This window comes from Sapajus apella, unplaced genomic scaffold, assembly GCF_009761245.1.
Source record: "Sapajus apella isolate SASKATOON/1434 unplaced genomic scaffold, GSC_monkey_1.0 scaffold1458, whole genome shotgun sequence".
NCBI lineage: Eukaryota > Metazoa > Chordata > Mammalia > Primates > Cebidae > Sapajus > Sapajus apella.
The window spans coordinates 1-15,254 of record NW_022438384.1 but is presented as its reverse complement, the minus strand read 5'-3'; the positions used below and the strand labels follow the sequence as shown (position 1 = coordinate 15,254).

At 44.8% G+C, this 15,254-nt stretch overlaps 1 protein-coding gene and 1 long non-coding RNA gene across 3 annotated transcripts; both read right to left on the bottom strand.

Moving 5' to 3' along the window:
- Positions 1-6: 6 nt before the first annotated feature.
- Positions 7-11,630, bottom strand: LOC116546823 (intraflagellar transport protein 172 homolog). The gene is made up of 4 exons (XM_032272970.1): positions 11,325-11,630; positions 1,060-1,211; positions 748-843; positions 7-314 (listed from the first exon to the last, which is right to left on the bottom strand). Exons 1-4 carry the CDS (start codon positions 11,628-11,630, stop codon positions 239-241), a joined length of 630 nt encoding a protein of 209 aa, XP_032128861.1. The 3' UTR covers positions 7-238.
- A 1,187-nt stretch (positions 11,631-12,817) lies between these two features.
- On the bottom strand, positions 12,818-15,248 carry LOC116546822. 2 transcript variants are annotated; one of them, XR_004266851.1, is made up of 4 exons: positions 14,944-15,248; positions 14,230-14,354; positions 13,263-14,043; positions 12,818-13,150 (listed from the first exon to the last, which is right to left on the bottom strand). It is a non-coding gene; the product is annotated as an uncharacterized LOC116546822 (long non-coding RNA). The 2 variants fall into 2 exon arrangements; XR_004266850.1 differs by having other exon boundaries at positions 12,836-14,043; positions 14,944-15,237.
- Between the last annotated feature and the right edge of the window lie 6 nt (positions 15,249-15,254).

Below are 15,254 nucleotides of genomic sequence, written 5' to 3'. Positions count from 1 at the left end.
CTCAATCCCCTACAGGGAAGGGACACAACAGGGCTCTGAGGAAGAAAGCAGGTGACCATGAGCAGCCACGAAACACCGTACTTGCAGTAGGAAAAGTCCAGACTCAGATGTTAGAAATGCAACTCCTGCATTTCTACTATATCTACCATACAAATATACCTACTTGTATATAAGTAGGTAGATATATTGATATAGATGATGTATAGAGATATAAGTAGATATATTGATAGATGTTTGCTCATCCTAAGCTTCCAGGGACTGGTCTGAACTTTACCGTCTGGATGAACTTGTTGCAGATGACTTTCTTGTCACCCCTGCCAAACAAAAGCAGGGGAGCATATTTAAAACCACTTTCATAAACAAATTGCCAAACATGATGCTGAGGGAAGAGAAGAAAGAGCAGAATTCTTCCTGGCCCACTAGTGTTTCTGACTACTCTGTAGGAGCCCTGAAAGGAGGCATATGAGGGAGCCTAAGGAGTTTCAGAACAGTAACAAAGATGCAACATCCCTCTGGACTTCCAGGATCTCACAGGGCCTCCTGTTGGCCTTGGACTGATTCCTCCAGGGATGGGATTGCAGAACACATGGGACAGGCGAAGGTAGAAAAGCAACAACAGACTCCAGAAAGTGCCCTCAATACCCAAGCGTGGCTTCTCATCCTCTTCATTTCCCCTCCGCAGAGAGGCATTTCTCTTGCCTTTCCCTTCTTTCCTGGGCCATCCCATCTCCCAGTCTCTATCCTCACCAATCTTCTCCAATCTTGTAGACACAGATGATGTCAGTCTGTCCTATGGCAATTTTAGTGGAATCAGGAGAAAAAGCCATGCCCTTCACCATATAGCTAAAAGTTAAAAAAAGACAGAAAAAGCAGTAATGAGTATACATTAAAGAAAAGAGAAAAAAGAAAAAAAGGTACATGTGTGCTCCTAAGGGGGCTTGAGGATTTCTACTGAGAACAAGCTGGGGTACCCCATTTCCTATGCCTATGGCTAGGAGGCAGACTAGGTCTTCCAGGTTTGTATGACCTTATCAGTAGGTTAAGGGACACATGAATACACTCTTTACCTTCATGTCAGCTGGTTCGGTGGAGAGTTTCTCTCTCCATTCTCCATGTTCATCATACAGCAATACCACTCGATCCACTGTGCAGACAGCAAATTTGGCATTGTTCTGGGACCAAGCCATGCAGGTCACCTTTGCAACTCCATCCTGCAGAGGCAAAGGGGTAAAAGCAAACCCATGTGCTGGTCTAGAATGTCAAAAGCATTTTGAGCTCCATTAATTTTCGTGTAATTCTGGTCAATTTTCTTCCTGTCATGGTCCTATCCTCAACATAAAGAGGTGCCTGTGGCGCATCCTGGTCTCCGAGGCCTTCAGATCCTAGACTGTGAGAACCGTGTGCTTCTAGAGACTCATATGCAAATGTACTAAGAGGCAGTGTGCTAAGTCAACTGTATCAATGAATCACTGCAACAGCCTCCTCATTCTCTTAGATGCCAGGTCTGCTACTGAAATAAATTCAATTCGTCTGATAAGTTTTGATATGTAGCCATTCATTCAATTAATATTTTTTTTGCTATATTTTTATTAATTAATTATTTATTTATTTATTTTTCCCCCATTTATTTATTTTATTGCATTTTAGATTTTGGGGTACATGTGAAGAACATGCAAAATTTTTGCATAGGTACACACGTGGCAGTGTGATTTGCTGCCTTCCTCCCCATCACCTACATCTGGCATTTCTCCCCTTGCTATCTCTCCCCAGCTCCCCACCTCCCACCGTCCCTCCCCTATTTCCCCCCCAACTGACCCCAGTGTGTATTGCTCCCCTCCCTGTGTCCATGTGTTCTCATTGTTCAACACCCGCCTATGAGTGAGAACATGCGGTGTTTGATCTTCTGCTCTTCTGTCAGTTTGCTGAGAATGATGGTTTCTAGGTTCATCCATGTCCCTACAAAGGACCCAAACTCATCGTTTTTGATGGCTGCATAATATTCCATGGTGTATATGTGCCACATTTTCCCTATCCAGTCTATCGTCGATGGGCATTTGGGTTGGTTCCAGGTCTTTGCTATTGTAAACAGTGCTGCAATGAACATTCATGTGCACGTGTCCTTATAGTAGAACGATTTGTAATCCTTTGGATATATACCCAGTAATGGGATTGCTGGGTCAAATGGAATTTCTATTTCTAGGTCCTTGAGGAATCGCCACACTGTCTTCCACAATGGTTGAACTAATTTACACTCCCACCAACAGTGCAAAAGTGTTCCTATTTCTCCACATCCTCTCCAGCATCTGTTGTCTCCAGATTTTTTGATGATCGCCATTCTAACTGGCGTGAGATGGTATCTCAATGTTGTTTTGATTTGCATTTCTCTGATGACCAGTGATGATGAGTATTTTTTCATATATTTGTTGGCCTCATGTATGTCTTCTTTTGTAAAGTGTCTGTTCATATCCTTTGCCTACTTTTGAATGGGCTTGTTAGTTTTTTTCTTGTAAATCTGTTTTAGTTCTTTGTAAATTCTGGATATCAGCCCTTTGTCAGATGAGTAAACTGCAAAAATTTTTTCCCAATCTGTTGGTTGCCGATTCACTCTAATGACTGTTTCTTTTGCTGTGCAGAAGCTGTGGAGTTTGATTAGGTCCCATTTGTCTATTTTGGCTTTTGTTGTCAATGCTTTTGGTGTTTTGGTCATGAAGTCCTTGCCTACACCTATGTCCTGAATGGTTTTGCCTAGATTTTCTTCTAGGGTTTTTATGGTGTTAGGTCTTATGTTTAAGTCTTTAATCCATCTGGAGTTAATTTTAGTGTAAGGTGTCAGGAAGGGGTCCAGTTTCTGCTTTCTGCACATGGCTAGCCAGCTTTCCCAACACCATTTATTGAACAGGGAATCCTTTCCCCATTGCTTGTTTTTGTCTGGTTTGTCAAAGATCAGATGGTTGTAGATATGTTGTGTTGCCTCCGAGACCTCTGTTCTGTTCCATGGGTCTATATCTCTGTTTTGGTACCAGTACCATGCTGTTTTGATTACTGTAGCCTTGTAGTATAGTTTGAAGTCTGGTAGTGTGATGCCTCCTGCTTTGTTCTTTTTGCTTAGAATTGGCTTGGCTATGCAGGCTCTCTTTTGGTTCCATATGAAGCTTAAGGTGGTTTTTTCCAGTTCTGCGAAGAAGGTCATTGGTAGCTTGATGGGGATAGCATTGAATCTGTAAATTACTTTGGGCAGTATGGCCATTTTCACAATATATTCTTCCTAACCATGAACATGGAATGTTTCTCCATCTGTTTGTGTCCTCTCTTATTTCATTGAGCAGTGGCTTGTAGTTCTCCTTGAAGAGGTCCTTTACATTCCTTGTTAGTTGTATTCCTAGGTATTTTATTCTCTTTGTGGCAATTGTGAATGGAAGTTTGTTCTTGATTTGGCTCTCTTTAAGTCTGTTATTGGTGTATAGGAATGCATATGATTTTTGCACATTGATTTTGTATCCTGAGACTTTGCTGAACTTGCTTATCAGTTTCAGGAGATTTGGGGCTGAGACGATGGGGTCTCCTAGATATACAATCATGTCGTCTGCAAACAGAGACAATTTGACTTCCTCCTTTCCTATTTGAATGCCCTTTATTTCTTTTTCTTGCCTGATTGCTCTGGCTAGAACTTCTAATACTATATTCAATAGCAGTGGTGAGAGAGGGCATCCTTGTCTGGTGCCACATTTCAAGGGGAATGCTTCCAGTTTTTGCCCATTCAGTATGATATTGGCTGTTGGTTTGTCATAAATAGCTTTTATTATTTTGAGGTACATTCCATCAATACCTAGCTTATTGAGGGTTTTTAGCATAAAGGGCTGTTGAATTTTGTCAAAGGCCTTCTCTGCATCAATTGAGATAATCATGTGGTTTTTGTCTTTGGTTCTGTTTATGTGGTGAATTACGTTTATAGACTTGCGTATGTTGAACCAGCCTTGCATCCCCGGGATGAAGCCTACTTGATCATGGTGGATAAGCTTTTTGATGTGCTGTTGCAATTGGCTTGTCAGTATTTTATTGAAGATTTTTGCATCTATGTTCATCATGGGTATTGGCCTGAAGTTTTCTTTTCTTGTTGAGTCTCTGCCGGGTTTTGGAATCAGGATGATGTTGGTCTCATAAAATGATTTGGGAAGAATTCCCTCTTTTTGTATTGTTTAGAATAGTTTCAGAAGGAATGGTACCAGCTCCTTTTTGTATGTCTGGTAGAATTCGGCTGTGAACCCGTCTGGACCTGGGCTTTTTTGGGGTGGTAAGCTCTTAATTGCCTCAACTTCAGACCTTGTTATGGGTCTGTTCAGGGTTTCGGCTTCTTCCTGGTTTAGGCTTGGGAGGAGGCAAGTGTCCAGGAATGTATCCATTTCTTCCAGGTTTATTAGTTTGTGTGCATAGAGTTGTTTGTAATAATCTCTGATGATGGTTTGAATTTCTGTGGAATCTGTGGTGATATCCCCTTTATCGTTTTTTATTGCATCAATTTGGTTATTCTCTCTTTTCTTTTTTATTAATCTGGCTAGTGGTCTGTCTATTTTGTTGATCTTTTCAAAAAACCAGCTCCTGGATTTATTGATTTTTTGAAGGGTTTTTTGTGTCTCTATCTCCTTCAGTTCTGCTCTGATCTTAGCTATTTCTTGTCTTCTGCTAGACTTTGAGTTTTTTTGATCTTGCTCCTCTAGCTCTTTCAGTTTTGATGATAGGGTGTCAATTTTTGATCTCTCCTTGCTTCTCATGTGGCCACTTATTGCTATATATTTTCCTCTAGAGACTGCTTTAAATGTGTCCCAGAGATTCTGGTATGTTGTGTCTTCATTCTCGTTGGTTTTTGAAGAACATCTTTATTTCTGTCTTCATTTCATTGTTTATCCAGTCAACATTCAAGAGCAAGTTGTTCAGTTTCCATGAAGCTGTGCGGTTCTGGGTTAGTTTTTGAATTCTGAGTTCTAACTTGATTGCACTGTGGTCTGAGAGACTGTTTGTTATGATTTCCGTTCTTTTGCATTTGCTGAGGAGTGATTTACTCCCAATTATGTGGTCAATTTTAGAGTAGGTGTGATGTGGTGCTGAGAAGAATGTATATTCTGTGGATTTGGGGTGGAGAGTTCTGTAAATGTCTATTAGGTTTGCTTGGTCCAGGTCCGAGTTCAAGTCCTGGATATCCTTGTTAATTTTCTGTCTGGTTGATCTGTCTAATATTGACAATGGGGTGTTAAAGTCTCCCACTATTATTGTGTGGGAGTCTAAGTCTCTTTGTAAGTCATTAAGAACTTGCCTTATGTATCTGGGTGCTCCCGTATTGGGTGCATATATATTTAGGATCGTTAGCTCTTCTTGTTGCATTGATCCTTTTACCATTATGTAATGTCCCTCTTTGTCTCTTATGATCTTTGTTGCTTTAAAGTCCAATTTATCAGAGATGAGAATTGCAGCTCCTGCTTTTTTTTTGCTCTCCATTTGCTTGGTAAATCTTCCTCCATCCCTTTATTTTGAGCCTTTGTGTATCCTTGCATGTGAGATGGGTTTCCTGGATACAGCACACCAATGGGTTTTGGCTTTTTATCCAATTTGCCAGTCTGTGTCTTTTGATTGGGGCATTTAGTCCATTTATATTTAGGGTTAATATTGTTATGTGCAAATTTGATACTGCCATTTTGGTGCCAGCTGGGTGTTTTGCCCTTTAGTTGAGCTGGTACTTGTTGTTCCTTTATATGTGTAGAGCCTCTTTCAGGAGCTCTTGTAGAGGTGGTCTGGTGGTGACGAAATCTCTGAGTACTTGCATGTTCCCAAAGGATTTTATTTTTCCTTCACTTATGAAGCTTAGTTTGGCTGGATAGGAGATTCTGGGTTGAAAGTTCTTTTCTTTAAGGGTGTTGAATATTGGCTCCCACTCTCTTCTGGCTTGTAGGGTTTCTGCTGAGAGATCTGCTGTGAGTCTGATGGGCTTCCCTTTGTGGGTAACCCAACCTTTCTCTCTGGCTGCCCTTAGTATTTTCTCCTTCATTTCAACCCTGGTGAATCTGACGATTATGTGCCTTGGGGTTGCTTTTCTTGACGAATATCTTTGCGGTGTTCTCTGTATTGCCTGGACTTGAATGTTTGCCTGCCTTGCTAGGTTGGGGAAGTTTTCCTGGATAATATCCTGAAGAGTATTTTCCAGCTTGGATTCATTCTCTTCGTCGCATTCAGGTACGCCTATCAAACGTAGATTAGGTCTTTTCACATAGTCCCACATTTCTTGGAGATTTTGTTCATTCCGTTTTACCCTTTTTTCTCCAGTCTTGCCTTCCCATTTTATTTCATTGAGTTGACATTCAACCTCTGATATCCTTTCTTCTGCTTGGTCAATTTGGCTGTTGATACTTGTGCATGCTTCACGAAGTTCTCGTGTTGCGTTTTTCAGCTCCATCAATTCACTTATATTCCTTTCTATTTTGTCCATTCTCGTTAGCATTTCATCAAATCTTTTTTCAAGGTTCTTAGTTTCTTTGCATTTGGTTAGAACATGTTCTTTAAGTTCACAGAAGTTTCTTACTACCCACCTTCTGAAGTCTGATTCTGTCATTTCATCATACTCCTTCTCCCTCCAACCTTGTTCCCTTGCTGGTGAGGAGTTTGATCCCTTGTAGGAGGAGAGGTGTTCTGGTTTCGGGTGTTTTCATCCTTTTTGCGCTGGTTTCTTTCCAACTTTAAGGATTTATCCACCTGTCGACTTTGTAGTTGCTGGCTTTCAGATTGGGTCTCAAATCTTTCAGATTGACATTCTGTTTGTTGATGATGAGGTTATTTCTGTTTCTTGGTTTTCCTTCTGACAATCTGGCCCCTCTGCTGTAGGTCTGCTGAGGTTCACTCCAGGCCCTGCTTGCCTGGGGTTCACCTGCAGCAGCTGCTGAACAGTAAGGGTTGTTACCAGTTTTCTTCTTCTGCTATCTTTGTCCCAGAAGGATACCCGCCTAGTGTCAATCTGATCTCTCCTTTATGAGGTGTCTCTTTGGATATACAGGGGTCAGGGAGCTGCTTGAGGAGATGGTCCCTTCTTTATAGGAGCTCAAATGGTGAGCTGTGAGCTCTGTTGTTGTTCATTCTGAGCTGCTGGGCAGGTACATTTAGGTCTGCTGCAGCAGAACTCATAAACTGCTTTTGTTCCCAGGTGCTCTGTCCCAGGGATTTAGGGCTTTATTTATGAGTTTCCATTATGCTACTGCCTTCTTTTTTTTTTCCTTCAGACCTGCCCTGCCCAGCAAGGAGGCAGCCTAGTCACTGTTTGCCTGTAGAGGCTTTGCTGAGCTGCTGTGGGCTCCGCCCAGCTGCCAAGTGAACTTCCCTGCAGTCCTCTTTATATGGGTGTAGTTAGAACTGCTTTGGCGATGGTGGCCCGCCTCTGTTGAGGCGGAGTCTCTCTGCTGTGGTGGGTTGCCTTGGCAGCGGCGGGCTGCCTCAGCAATGGCGGGTTGCCTTGGCAACAGTGGGCTGCCTCAGCATTGGCCGACTACCTCTGTCGTGGCGGGCTGCCTCAGTAATGGCGGACGCCCCTCCCCCACAGAGCTGGACCGTCCCGGGTTCAGCTGCGCTGGCTGTGAAACTCTCAATCCAGAGTTTCTGGTTGCTGTTCTTTTGTGGGGGTGGGGCCAGCCGAGCATGATCGCCCGGCTCCCTGCCTCAGAGCCTTTTTTAAGTTGGTGTTCCAGTCGCCTGTTGAAGAGGCGCGGGGTCTGTTTGTTTTCCCCTGCGGCCACTAACTGCGCTGGCTTAAACAGCGGCACTGAGGTTTGTGGCGCTTTTTTTTTTTTCTTGCGCTGGAATCTACTGTCCTGGTTCTCTGTTCAGTCCTCTTTTTAAACAGACGAATGGGCGACTTCCCGTGGCTCCAATCGCCAGCCAAGAGGGCACCCGGACCGGTGTATTTTGTACGGATAACCGCGGCTCCGGGGCGCGGACAAAGCAGCCGCGCGGGGCAAAGCAGCCGCGCCGGTGTCGGCGGAAACAGCCGCGCTGGTGACTGTGGAGCTCCTCCGCCTGGGAATTTCCTAGTCTGTGGGCAATAAAAATGCGGCGTCCACTCACCCTCTGCACTTTCACTTGGAGCTGCAATCCTGAGCTGTTCCTAAACGGCCATCTTGGATCCTCCTCCAATTAATATTTTTTGAGCACCTTACTGATCAAGGCACTTGGCCAGGGGCCGAGAGAGAGACAAAAAGAAAACATAGATTCTGCCTCCAGGTCCAATAAGATGGTGCAAAATAGGAAAAGTCCCATCAAAGTATGTATAAAGTGCTGTAACAGTTTGAAGAAGCCTCAGAGAATTTTAGGCTTAAATTATCAAAATTAAGCTTTGAAGAATGAATGCAGTTGAGAGGAAATTATCTGAGATGGGAGGAATGGCAATGAGCAAAGGTATGTTCTGGACAAGAAACACGAATTTAGTTTATTTAAAACTATTATACCTTATAAAAATAGAATAGGAGGGGTAAGGCAAGAAAAATGTACCAGCTCAGGAAGAGTCTTTGAAGCCAGGCAAAGGAGTTTGGGCTTATTTGGCAAGAAAGGGAGAGGCAGTGAGAGTTCAGGATAGGAGGAGTGAATAATTAGAGCTGAGACTCAGGATAAACAATGCCACTTGCTTTTCCTCTTACCTACCCACTTCACAGAAACCTAAGTTAGAAGTTATCTCCAGGTGAATTATTCTGACCAGACCTGACCCTTCCAACACTACCTCTTCTCCTATATGGTTCTGCTACTAAAGGTTTCCTTCCTTGAAATCAAAACATTTATTCTGCTTTTCTTTTGCTCCAATTGTTTGATTAATTACTTGGACACTAGACTTCTTGCTTAAAACATTGACACTTTTCACTCCAAACGCACCTATCTCCAAAGTCAGAAGTAAAAAGGCTCTTTTCCCCCAAATCCTCAAACCAGAAAATAGCCACACCACCATCACTATCACCCTCTAACTCTTTATTACATTAGGTTAGAAGGTCTGAGGCCTCCTCATCAACTTTTACTGATTCTCCTGCTTCATCGCTTTGCCCAATCCTGGACATTCAGCCCCACCTGCATCATGACATCATCTTATTTTGAGACTAAAGGAGGATTTCACTTCCAGGTTTTCCATTAGGGCAAAGAGATTTTTAAATTACAGATTCAAGGGACGACTTGCTGAGCAATGACCACAAATCTCTTTTTTTTTTTTTTTTTTTTTTGCCTTCTTCAACTGAGGAGAGAGCACAACTCTCTTTTGTTCTAATTTCCTTCTTTTCTTTCTTTTTTTTATTTTTATTTTCTGGAGATGGAGTTTTGTTCTATCCCCCCAGGCTGGAGTGCAGTGTCACAATCTCAGTTCACTGCAACCTCTGTTTCCTGAGCTGAAATGATCCTCCTGCCTCAGCTTCCCAAGTAGCTGGGACTATAGGCATGTGCCACCATGCCCGGCTAATTTTTTTTTGTATTTTTGGTTAAGACGGGGTTTCACCATATTGCCCAGGCTGTTCTTGAACTCCTGACCTCAAGTGATCCACTCGCCTTGGCCTCCCAAAGTTCTGGAATTACAGGCATGAGCCACCATGCCCCGCCTATGTTCTAATTTCCCATTGTCCAGATGCCACAGTATGTATCAAGTGAAGCCTTCCTTATTCCCATAATCAATTAATTATCCATTCTCTACAATATGCACCTGACTAGATTGTTTTATTAAGTGAAGTAGGGAATAAAATAGTAAGAGCTTGCCTTTAACAAGTACCTACCATAGAATAGGCATTTTGATAAGTGGCTGACAAGCATAATCTCATTTTACCTCATAACACTGAAGTAGATGCTATTATTATCCCTGTTTTGCAGATGGAGGAATGAAAGCCCAAGAAAATTAAGTAATTTGCCCAAGTTCCCACACACAGTTTGTAAGTGGTAGAACCACGATTTAATTAATTTATTAACTTTTGAGACAGAGTCTCACTCTGTCACCCAGGCTGGCGTGTGATCATGTCTCACTGCAGCCTCGACCTCCTGGGTTCAGGAATTCCTCCTGCTTCAGTGACCCCAGTAGTTGGGCCTATAGGTGCTCACTGTCATATGTGGCTAATTTAAAAATTTTTTTTAGAGGTCTTGGACTCCTGGGCCCAAGTGATCCTCCCACCTTGGCCTCCCAAATTGCTCAGATTACAGGTGTGAGCCACTGTGTCTGGCCAGACATCTTATTCTTACTAGATTTGTATTATTCTGTCCTTTGAATTTTGAATGTCCCTTCCTGTTGTCCATGAGTTTTTCATACTGCTTTTCAGTTTACAGTGCTCTTTTGTGCATATTACTCGAACTCTTCCCCAAGTCCCCTAAAGTTGCTATTAGTATTCATGTTTTCCAAATGAAGAAGCTGGTGAGTGCTCAGAAACACTGTATGATGAAGGCTCAAGTTAGAGATATCAGGTCATTTGGTTAAAGATGTGGTGGCCAGGCTGGGCAACATGGGGAAACCCCATCTCTACAAAAATAAATAAATAAAAACAAAAAAATAAAATTACCCAGGCGTGCTATTGTACATCTGTAATCCCAGCTACTCAGGAGGCTGAGGCAGGAGAATCACTTAAACCCAGGAGGCAGAGGTTGTGAGATCGTGCCACTGCACTCCAGCCTGGTGACAGAGCAAGACTCTGTCTCAAATAAACTGTTAAATAAATAAAGTAGTGGTGGATCTAAAATAAGGGCAAGGTGAGAAATTTTAAAAAGAAAATAAAGAAAGTATGGTGGAGCTACGACTTAAATTCTGGTGTGCTAACTCCAAAGCTCACCCTTTCTTCACCATGTTCCAGGGCTCCTCCCCTAGGTCTCTACCATCAGTATACACGGCTCGGTCTTTGCACTCCCCCTTCACGGCTTGCACCTAAGGCGCTGATTTAATTATGGGCAGATGTATACTCGCTGCTTACACGTGCACCTCTCCCTGTAATACGAGCCTCCAGAAGGCAGGGACAATAAGTCGGGTGGTTTGGAATTCCTTCAAGCGCCAGCACGGGGCTGGGGCCTGTACACGACTGATGTGAATGAAATGTAAGGAAAGCTTAGCGCTGGATCTCACCTCCTGAACACTATCGACAGGACAGGGTCTGGCTCATCGCTATATCCTTTACAGCCTTCTGTTTTCCAGCCTTCTGCACAAAGTAGGAGCTCCACATCAGTTTCTTGGCACCCAGGTACTAAGACAAAAAAGAAAAATGAAAAACGAAACAAAACAAAACTTCGGTTTCCCCACTTTTCTCAGAACGTAAAGCGAAAGGGGGAGGGACGGGCACGCAACTCCTCACCTGAGGGCTCAGCAGGGTCCTCAGGTGCTTCAACTGCCTGACGGGCAGCTGTCTCTCAGATGCTGCCAGACACCGACAACTCTCGTGGTTACCTGGACAACCCGCCACGCAGCCGCAGCGACAGCCGCGGACGCTTACGCGACCGGAGCGCAACACGCGTCGCAAGGTCACACGTAGCTCTGCGGCGAAGCAAACAGAACGTGCGCAAGCGCGGTGACATCTGGGGCAGGCCCTTGAGAGGCCGTGATGAATGCTCTTCTTTTTTTTTCTTTTCTTTTTTTTTAACTTAAAACGGGGTTTCACCATGTTGGTCAGGCTGGTCTTGAACTCTCAACCTCAGGTGATCCGCCCGCCTTGGCCTCCAAAGTGCTTGGATTACAGGCGTGAGCCACCACTCCTGGCTGAATGCTCTTCTTAACCAATCCTGTCGCCGCATGCCAACCCAAGATCAAGCCCCGCCCACAAGCCTTCGGCCAGCCCTGGGTCCTACGTCATCGCGGTCCGTCTCGCTCCTTGTCATACCTGACTGTTGCTGAGTGCACTCTTTTAATCCTCACAACCCTGGAGGAAAGCTGGGCGGTTGCTATGATAGGCCTTTGGCAGTTGACAGAATTGTACCTAAATAGGTTAGTTACATGACTTGCACGAGATCGCAAGGCTAATAATTACAGTTAACCATTAATGCTCAGTATGTGTCTGCCAGGTACTATGCAAAGTGTTACACATGCATTTATGTCATTTAATCCCAAAACCGCCTTTTGAAGGGGATAGCGTCATTATTAGTCTCATTTTACATAACAGGAGACTCAGGGCACTTGCTCAAACTAACACAGTCAGCAAAGGACTTGGAACTGGGATTCAACCCAGAGTTGGCAACTTTAAACACCTTTTATGTTCCTTCTCAACTCCTAGCTCTCTCTCTCCATGCCATAATACTATAACCTGTGACACTCCCATTCCAATAAATGATGATATTTATTCTCAGAATCTGAGAGATGAGTGTTTTGGAACCAGCTGCCAGAGAAACGTAAAGTGCCCTACTTCCAAATTGGGTAAGGGTGGGTTAAAGACTGCTGTTTACATTGGAATGCTTTTATGGTTCAGTTTTGAGGACAGACCAGACTTGGCTCACCTGATAGTTGTCTTGTGATACCCGGGGTTGGAGGCTGGTTAGGTAGAAAAGATATTGACTTGTTGATCTTTGTTTGGATTGGAGTTCCTTTCCGAATTTTTGGCCTATCTTCTAACATACCAGAGATATTGAAATGCAGAAAAGGAGTTATAAGCCTGCTCTGAAATGATCCAAAGCCGGGAAGATCCGTGACTCTCCAGAAAGTGTAGCATATGTTCTCTAGGAAGATTGTGGGTCCAGAAGCCTACCTCCACAGTGGTTGCAAATGTCAACAGGTGTTTGTCTCATGGCCACCAACCACCCCTTAGAAAATAGGAAAGAGTAGAGGAGAGCCTCTATTTTCATAGGAAACAAGGAGGCCTCAGAGCTCAAATGATAATTCTTTTGACAGGGGAGTCCCAACCCCTCAGTTTTATTTTCAGAATCTTCCTCTGGATATGGTGGCAGAGCATGAATATAAACTCATTTATGATTTACAGTTATTATTGACTTTGACGAAACAGAGACAGAGAGGAAAGGGAATGCAAAGGAGGGAGGAACAGACACAGGAACACATAGGATAGGAGCATGTGGCACCAGGAATCCACGAGTGTAGCTGTCGGTTCATTAGTCCCTAAGACACTGCTTAGTCCTTATCTGACCATTAGCCCAGGGTTGATGGAGGAGTCAGAAGAATAAGTGGTGAGGAGCTGTGCTGTTGATGCGAGCAGTGAAGATACAAAAACTACTGCCCTCTCATATGACATGCCTTAGTTTCCAGTGGTCCCGGAACTTACATCTTTCTCTTGTCTTTTTCCCCTTCTCACCCAACAAAGCAACAGAATCTGGGGTTCTAGTTTTCTACACCTCTTCTTCCTGGTCCCTATCCCAGGGTGGAGTGTTATTACACCTTGCAATGAGAATCTGCTCCTGTCAAGTAGGTGGTGGTGTGAGGGGCCCTTGGAGGGTCAGGAGAGAGACGAGGTGAGGAAATGTCTTCGGCATACTATACAGTCAGCTCCAGTTTGCCCAAGAACTTTTATTGGAAAAATGTCCAAGGAGTGAGATCACTGGCAGCTGAAGGGGCTGCCAGGTGAGGGGGGAGCACCTGAGGCTCCATGGAAGACATTGGAGTAGTGCAGTGCAGTATCTGCCTCTAGGCTGCGACAATTCCTTTTGTTTGCTGGGGAAAGAGGAGTACTCACAGAAACACGGCTCTCTGAGGCCCAGAGGCAAGATGTGGGGGCAGCTGAGGCTGCTGAGAGTCCTGATACAGGTGGAATGGGGCCCCTATTTGGGACCTAATGGGATAGGGTAGAACAAGTGACTCTCCCCTGGACCAGGGGATGGGAGGAGATATCCCAACTGATATCCGCTCCCCAGGTCCAGGGGCACAGACTCTTAACAGACTGGCTCTGCTCACAGTGGAAAGAGGATGGGTACCAGGCCTGAGATTGTGGGCATGTCATTACCCTCTGGGAGTGTCCAGCAGATCACCATCTTGGGCTTTCCCTGACCCCACCCCCATCCCCAAGTTGTTAGTGCAGCTCTCTTCTGGGTGTGTTTCTTCACTCAAACGTCGATGGTGTTGATGGATGGTGACTTTTTCTGTGAAAGAAAATGGTCTGAGTCTCAGTTTCAGGAAGGTAATAGGTGCTGCCCTTTCTCTCCAGCCTCCCTCATCCCAGGTCTTCCATTTTCATCTTTTTCTGCCCCTCTTTGACCTTCTTCCTTTCCCTGGCTGCCCCTCAGGGGCAAAAGCACCCTTTCCGCCCTCACTGGCCCCCACATCACCTGTCTTGTCCCCACTGGCCTTCCCTGAGGACTCTGTTCTGGCCCCTTTCCCTTCTCCTTGGGATTGTTGTTGGAGTCGTTGTCCTTGATGATGTCATACTGACGGCAGAACAGCCCAATTACAGCTGAAACACAATACAGTCTGAGCTTTCATCTCCCCCAACAGGGAGATACCCACATAGCTTCTAGAAAAATCCATGAAGAACATCCTGAATTCCTGGTGCCCAATGCAGTCCTCCTCTCTGGGCTCTCAACAGCCTCCTCTCCCTCTCTGCAAACTTTGAATCATCCCTCCTCAACTGAGTATCTCCCCACTCCATTTCTTTCACTTCTCTTTTTTTTTTCTTTGAGACAGAGTCTCACTCTGTCACCCAGGCTGGGGTGCAGTGGCGCGATCTCAGCTCACTGCAACTTTCACCTCCTGAGTTCAAGCGATTCTCCTGCCTCACCCTCCCGAGTAGCTGGGATTACAGGCGTCCTTCACCACATCCCACTAATTTTTGTATTTTTACTAGAGATGGGGTTTCACCATGTCGGCCAGGCTGGTCTCAAACTCCTGACCTCAGGTGATCTGCCTGCCTCAGCCTCCCAGTGCTGGGATTACAGGCATGAGCCACCGCGACCGGCTCAATTCTCTCACTTCTTTTTCTCCTGACAACCTTTGCCACCTCCCACCTTTCTGAGTCCCTGGTCCCTGTCTAGCTGCTTACTCACCAGCCCACATGAGCAACACCACCACAATGATGACCACTTCCCCAGTCTGCAGTGGTCGCTCTCCATCAAGACCCTCCACTGTGATGTCACCTGAGAAGGGAGAAGGCAGACTCCAGGTTACTGGGGAGTAGCTCTCTGTGCAGACATAGGCAGGATGGAGATGCTGGGGATTAGAGAGGGCAGACCCGTCATAATGTTGCCCTTGGAGTGTAGGGTAGCCTCTCCCTGGGAGGAAGCCATTGGTAGACAGGTGGTTATCGACCAAAAAGCAGATGGCTGCAGGTTAATTACTCACCCATGCAGGCTGCAGC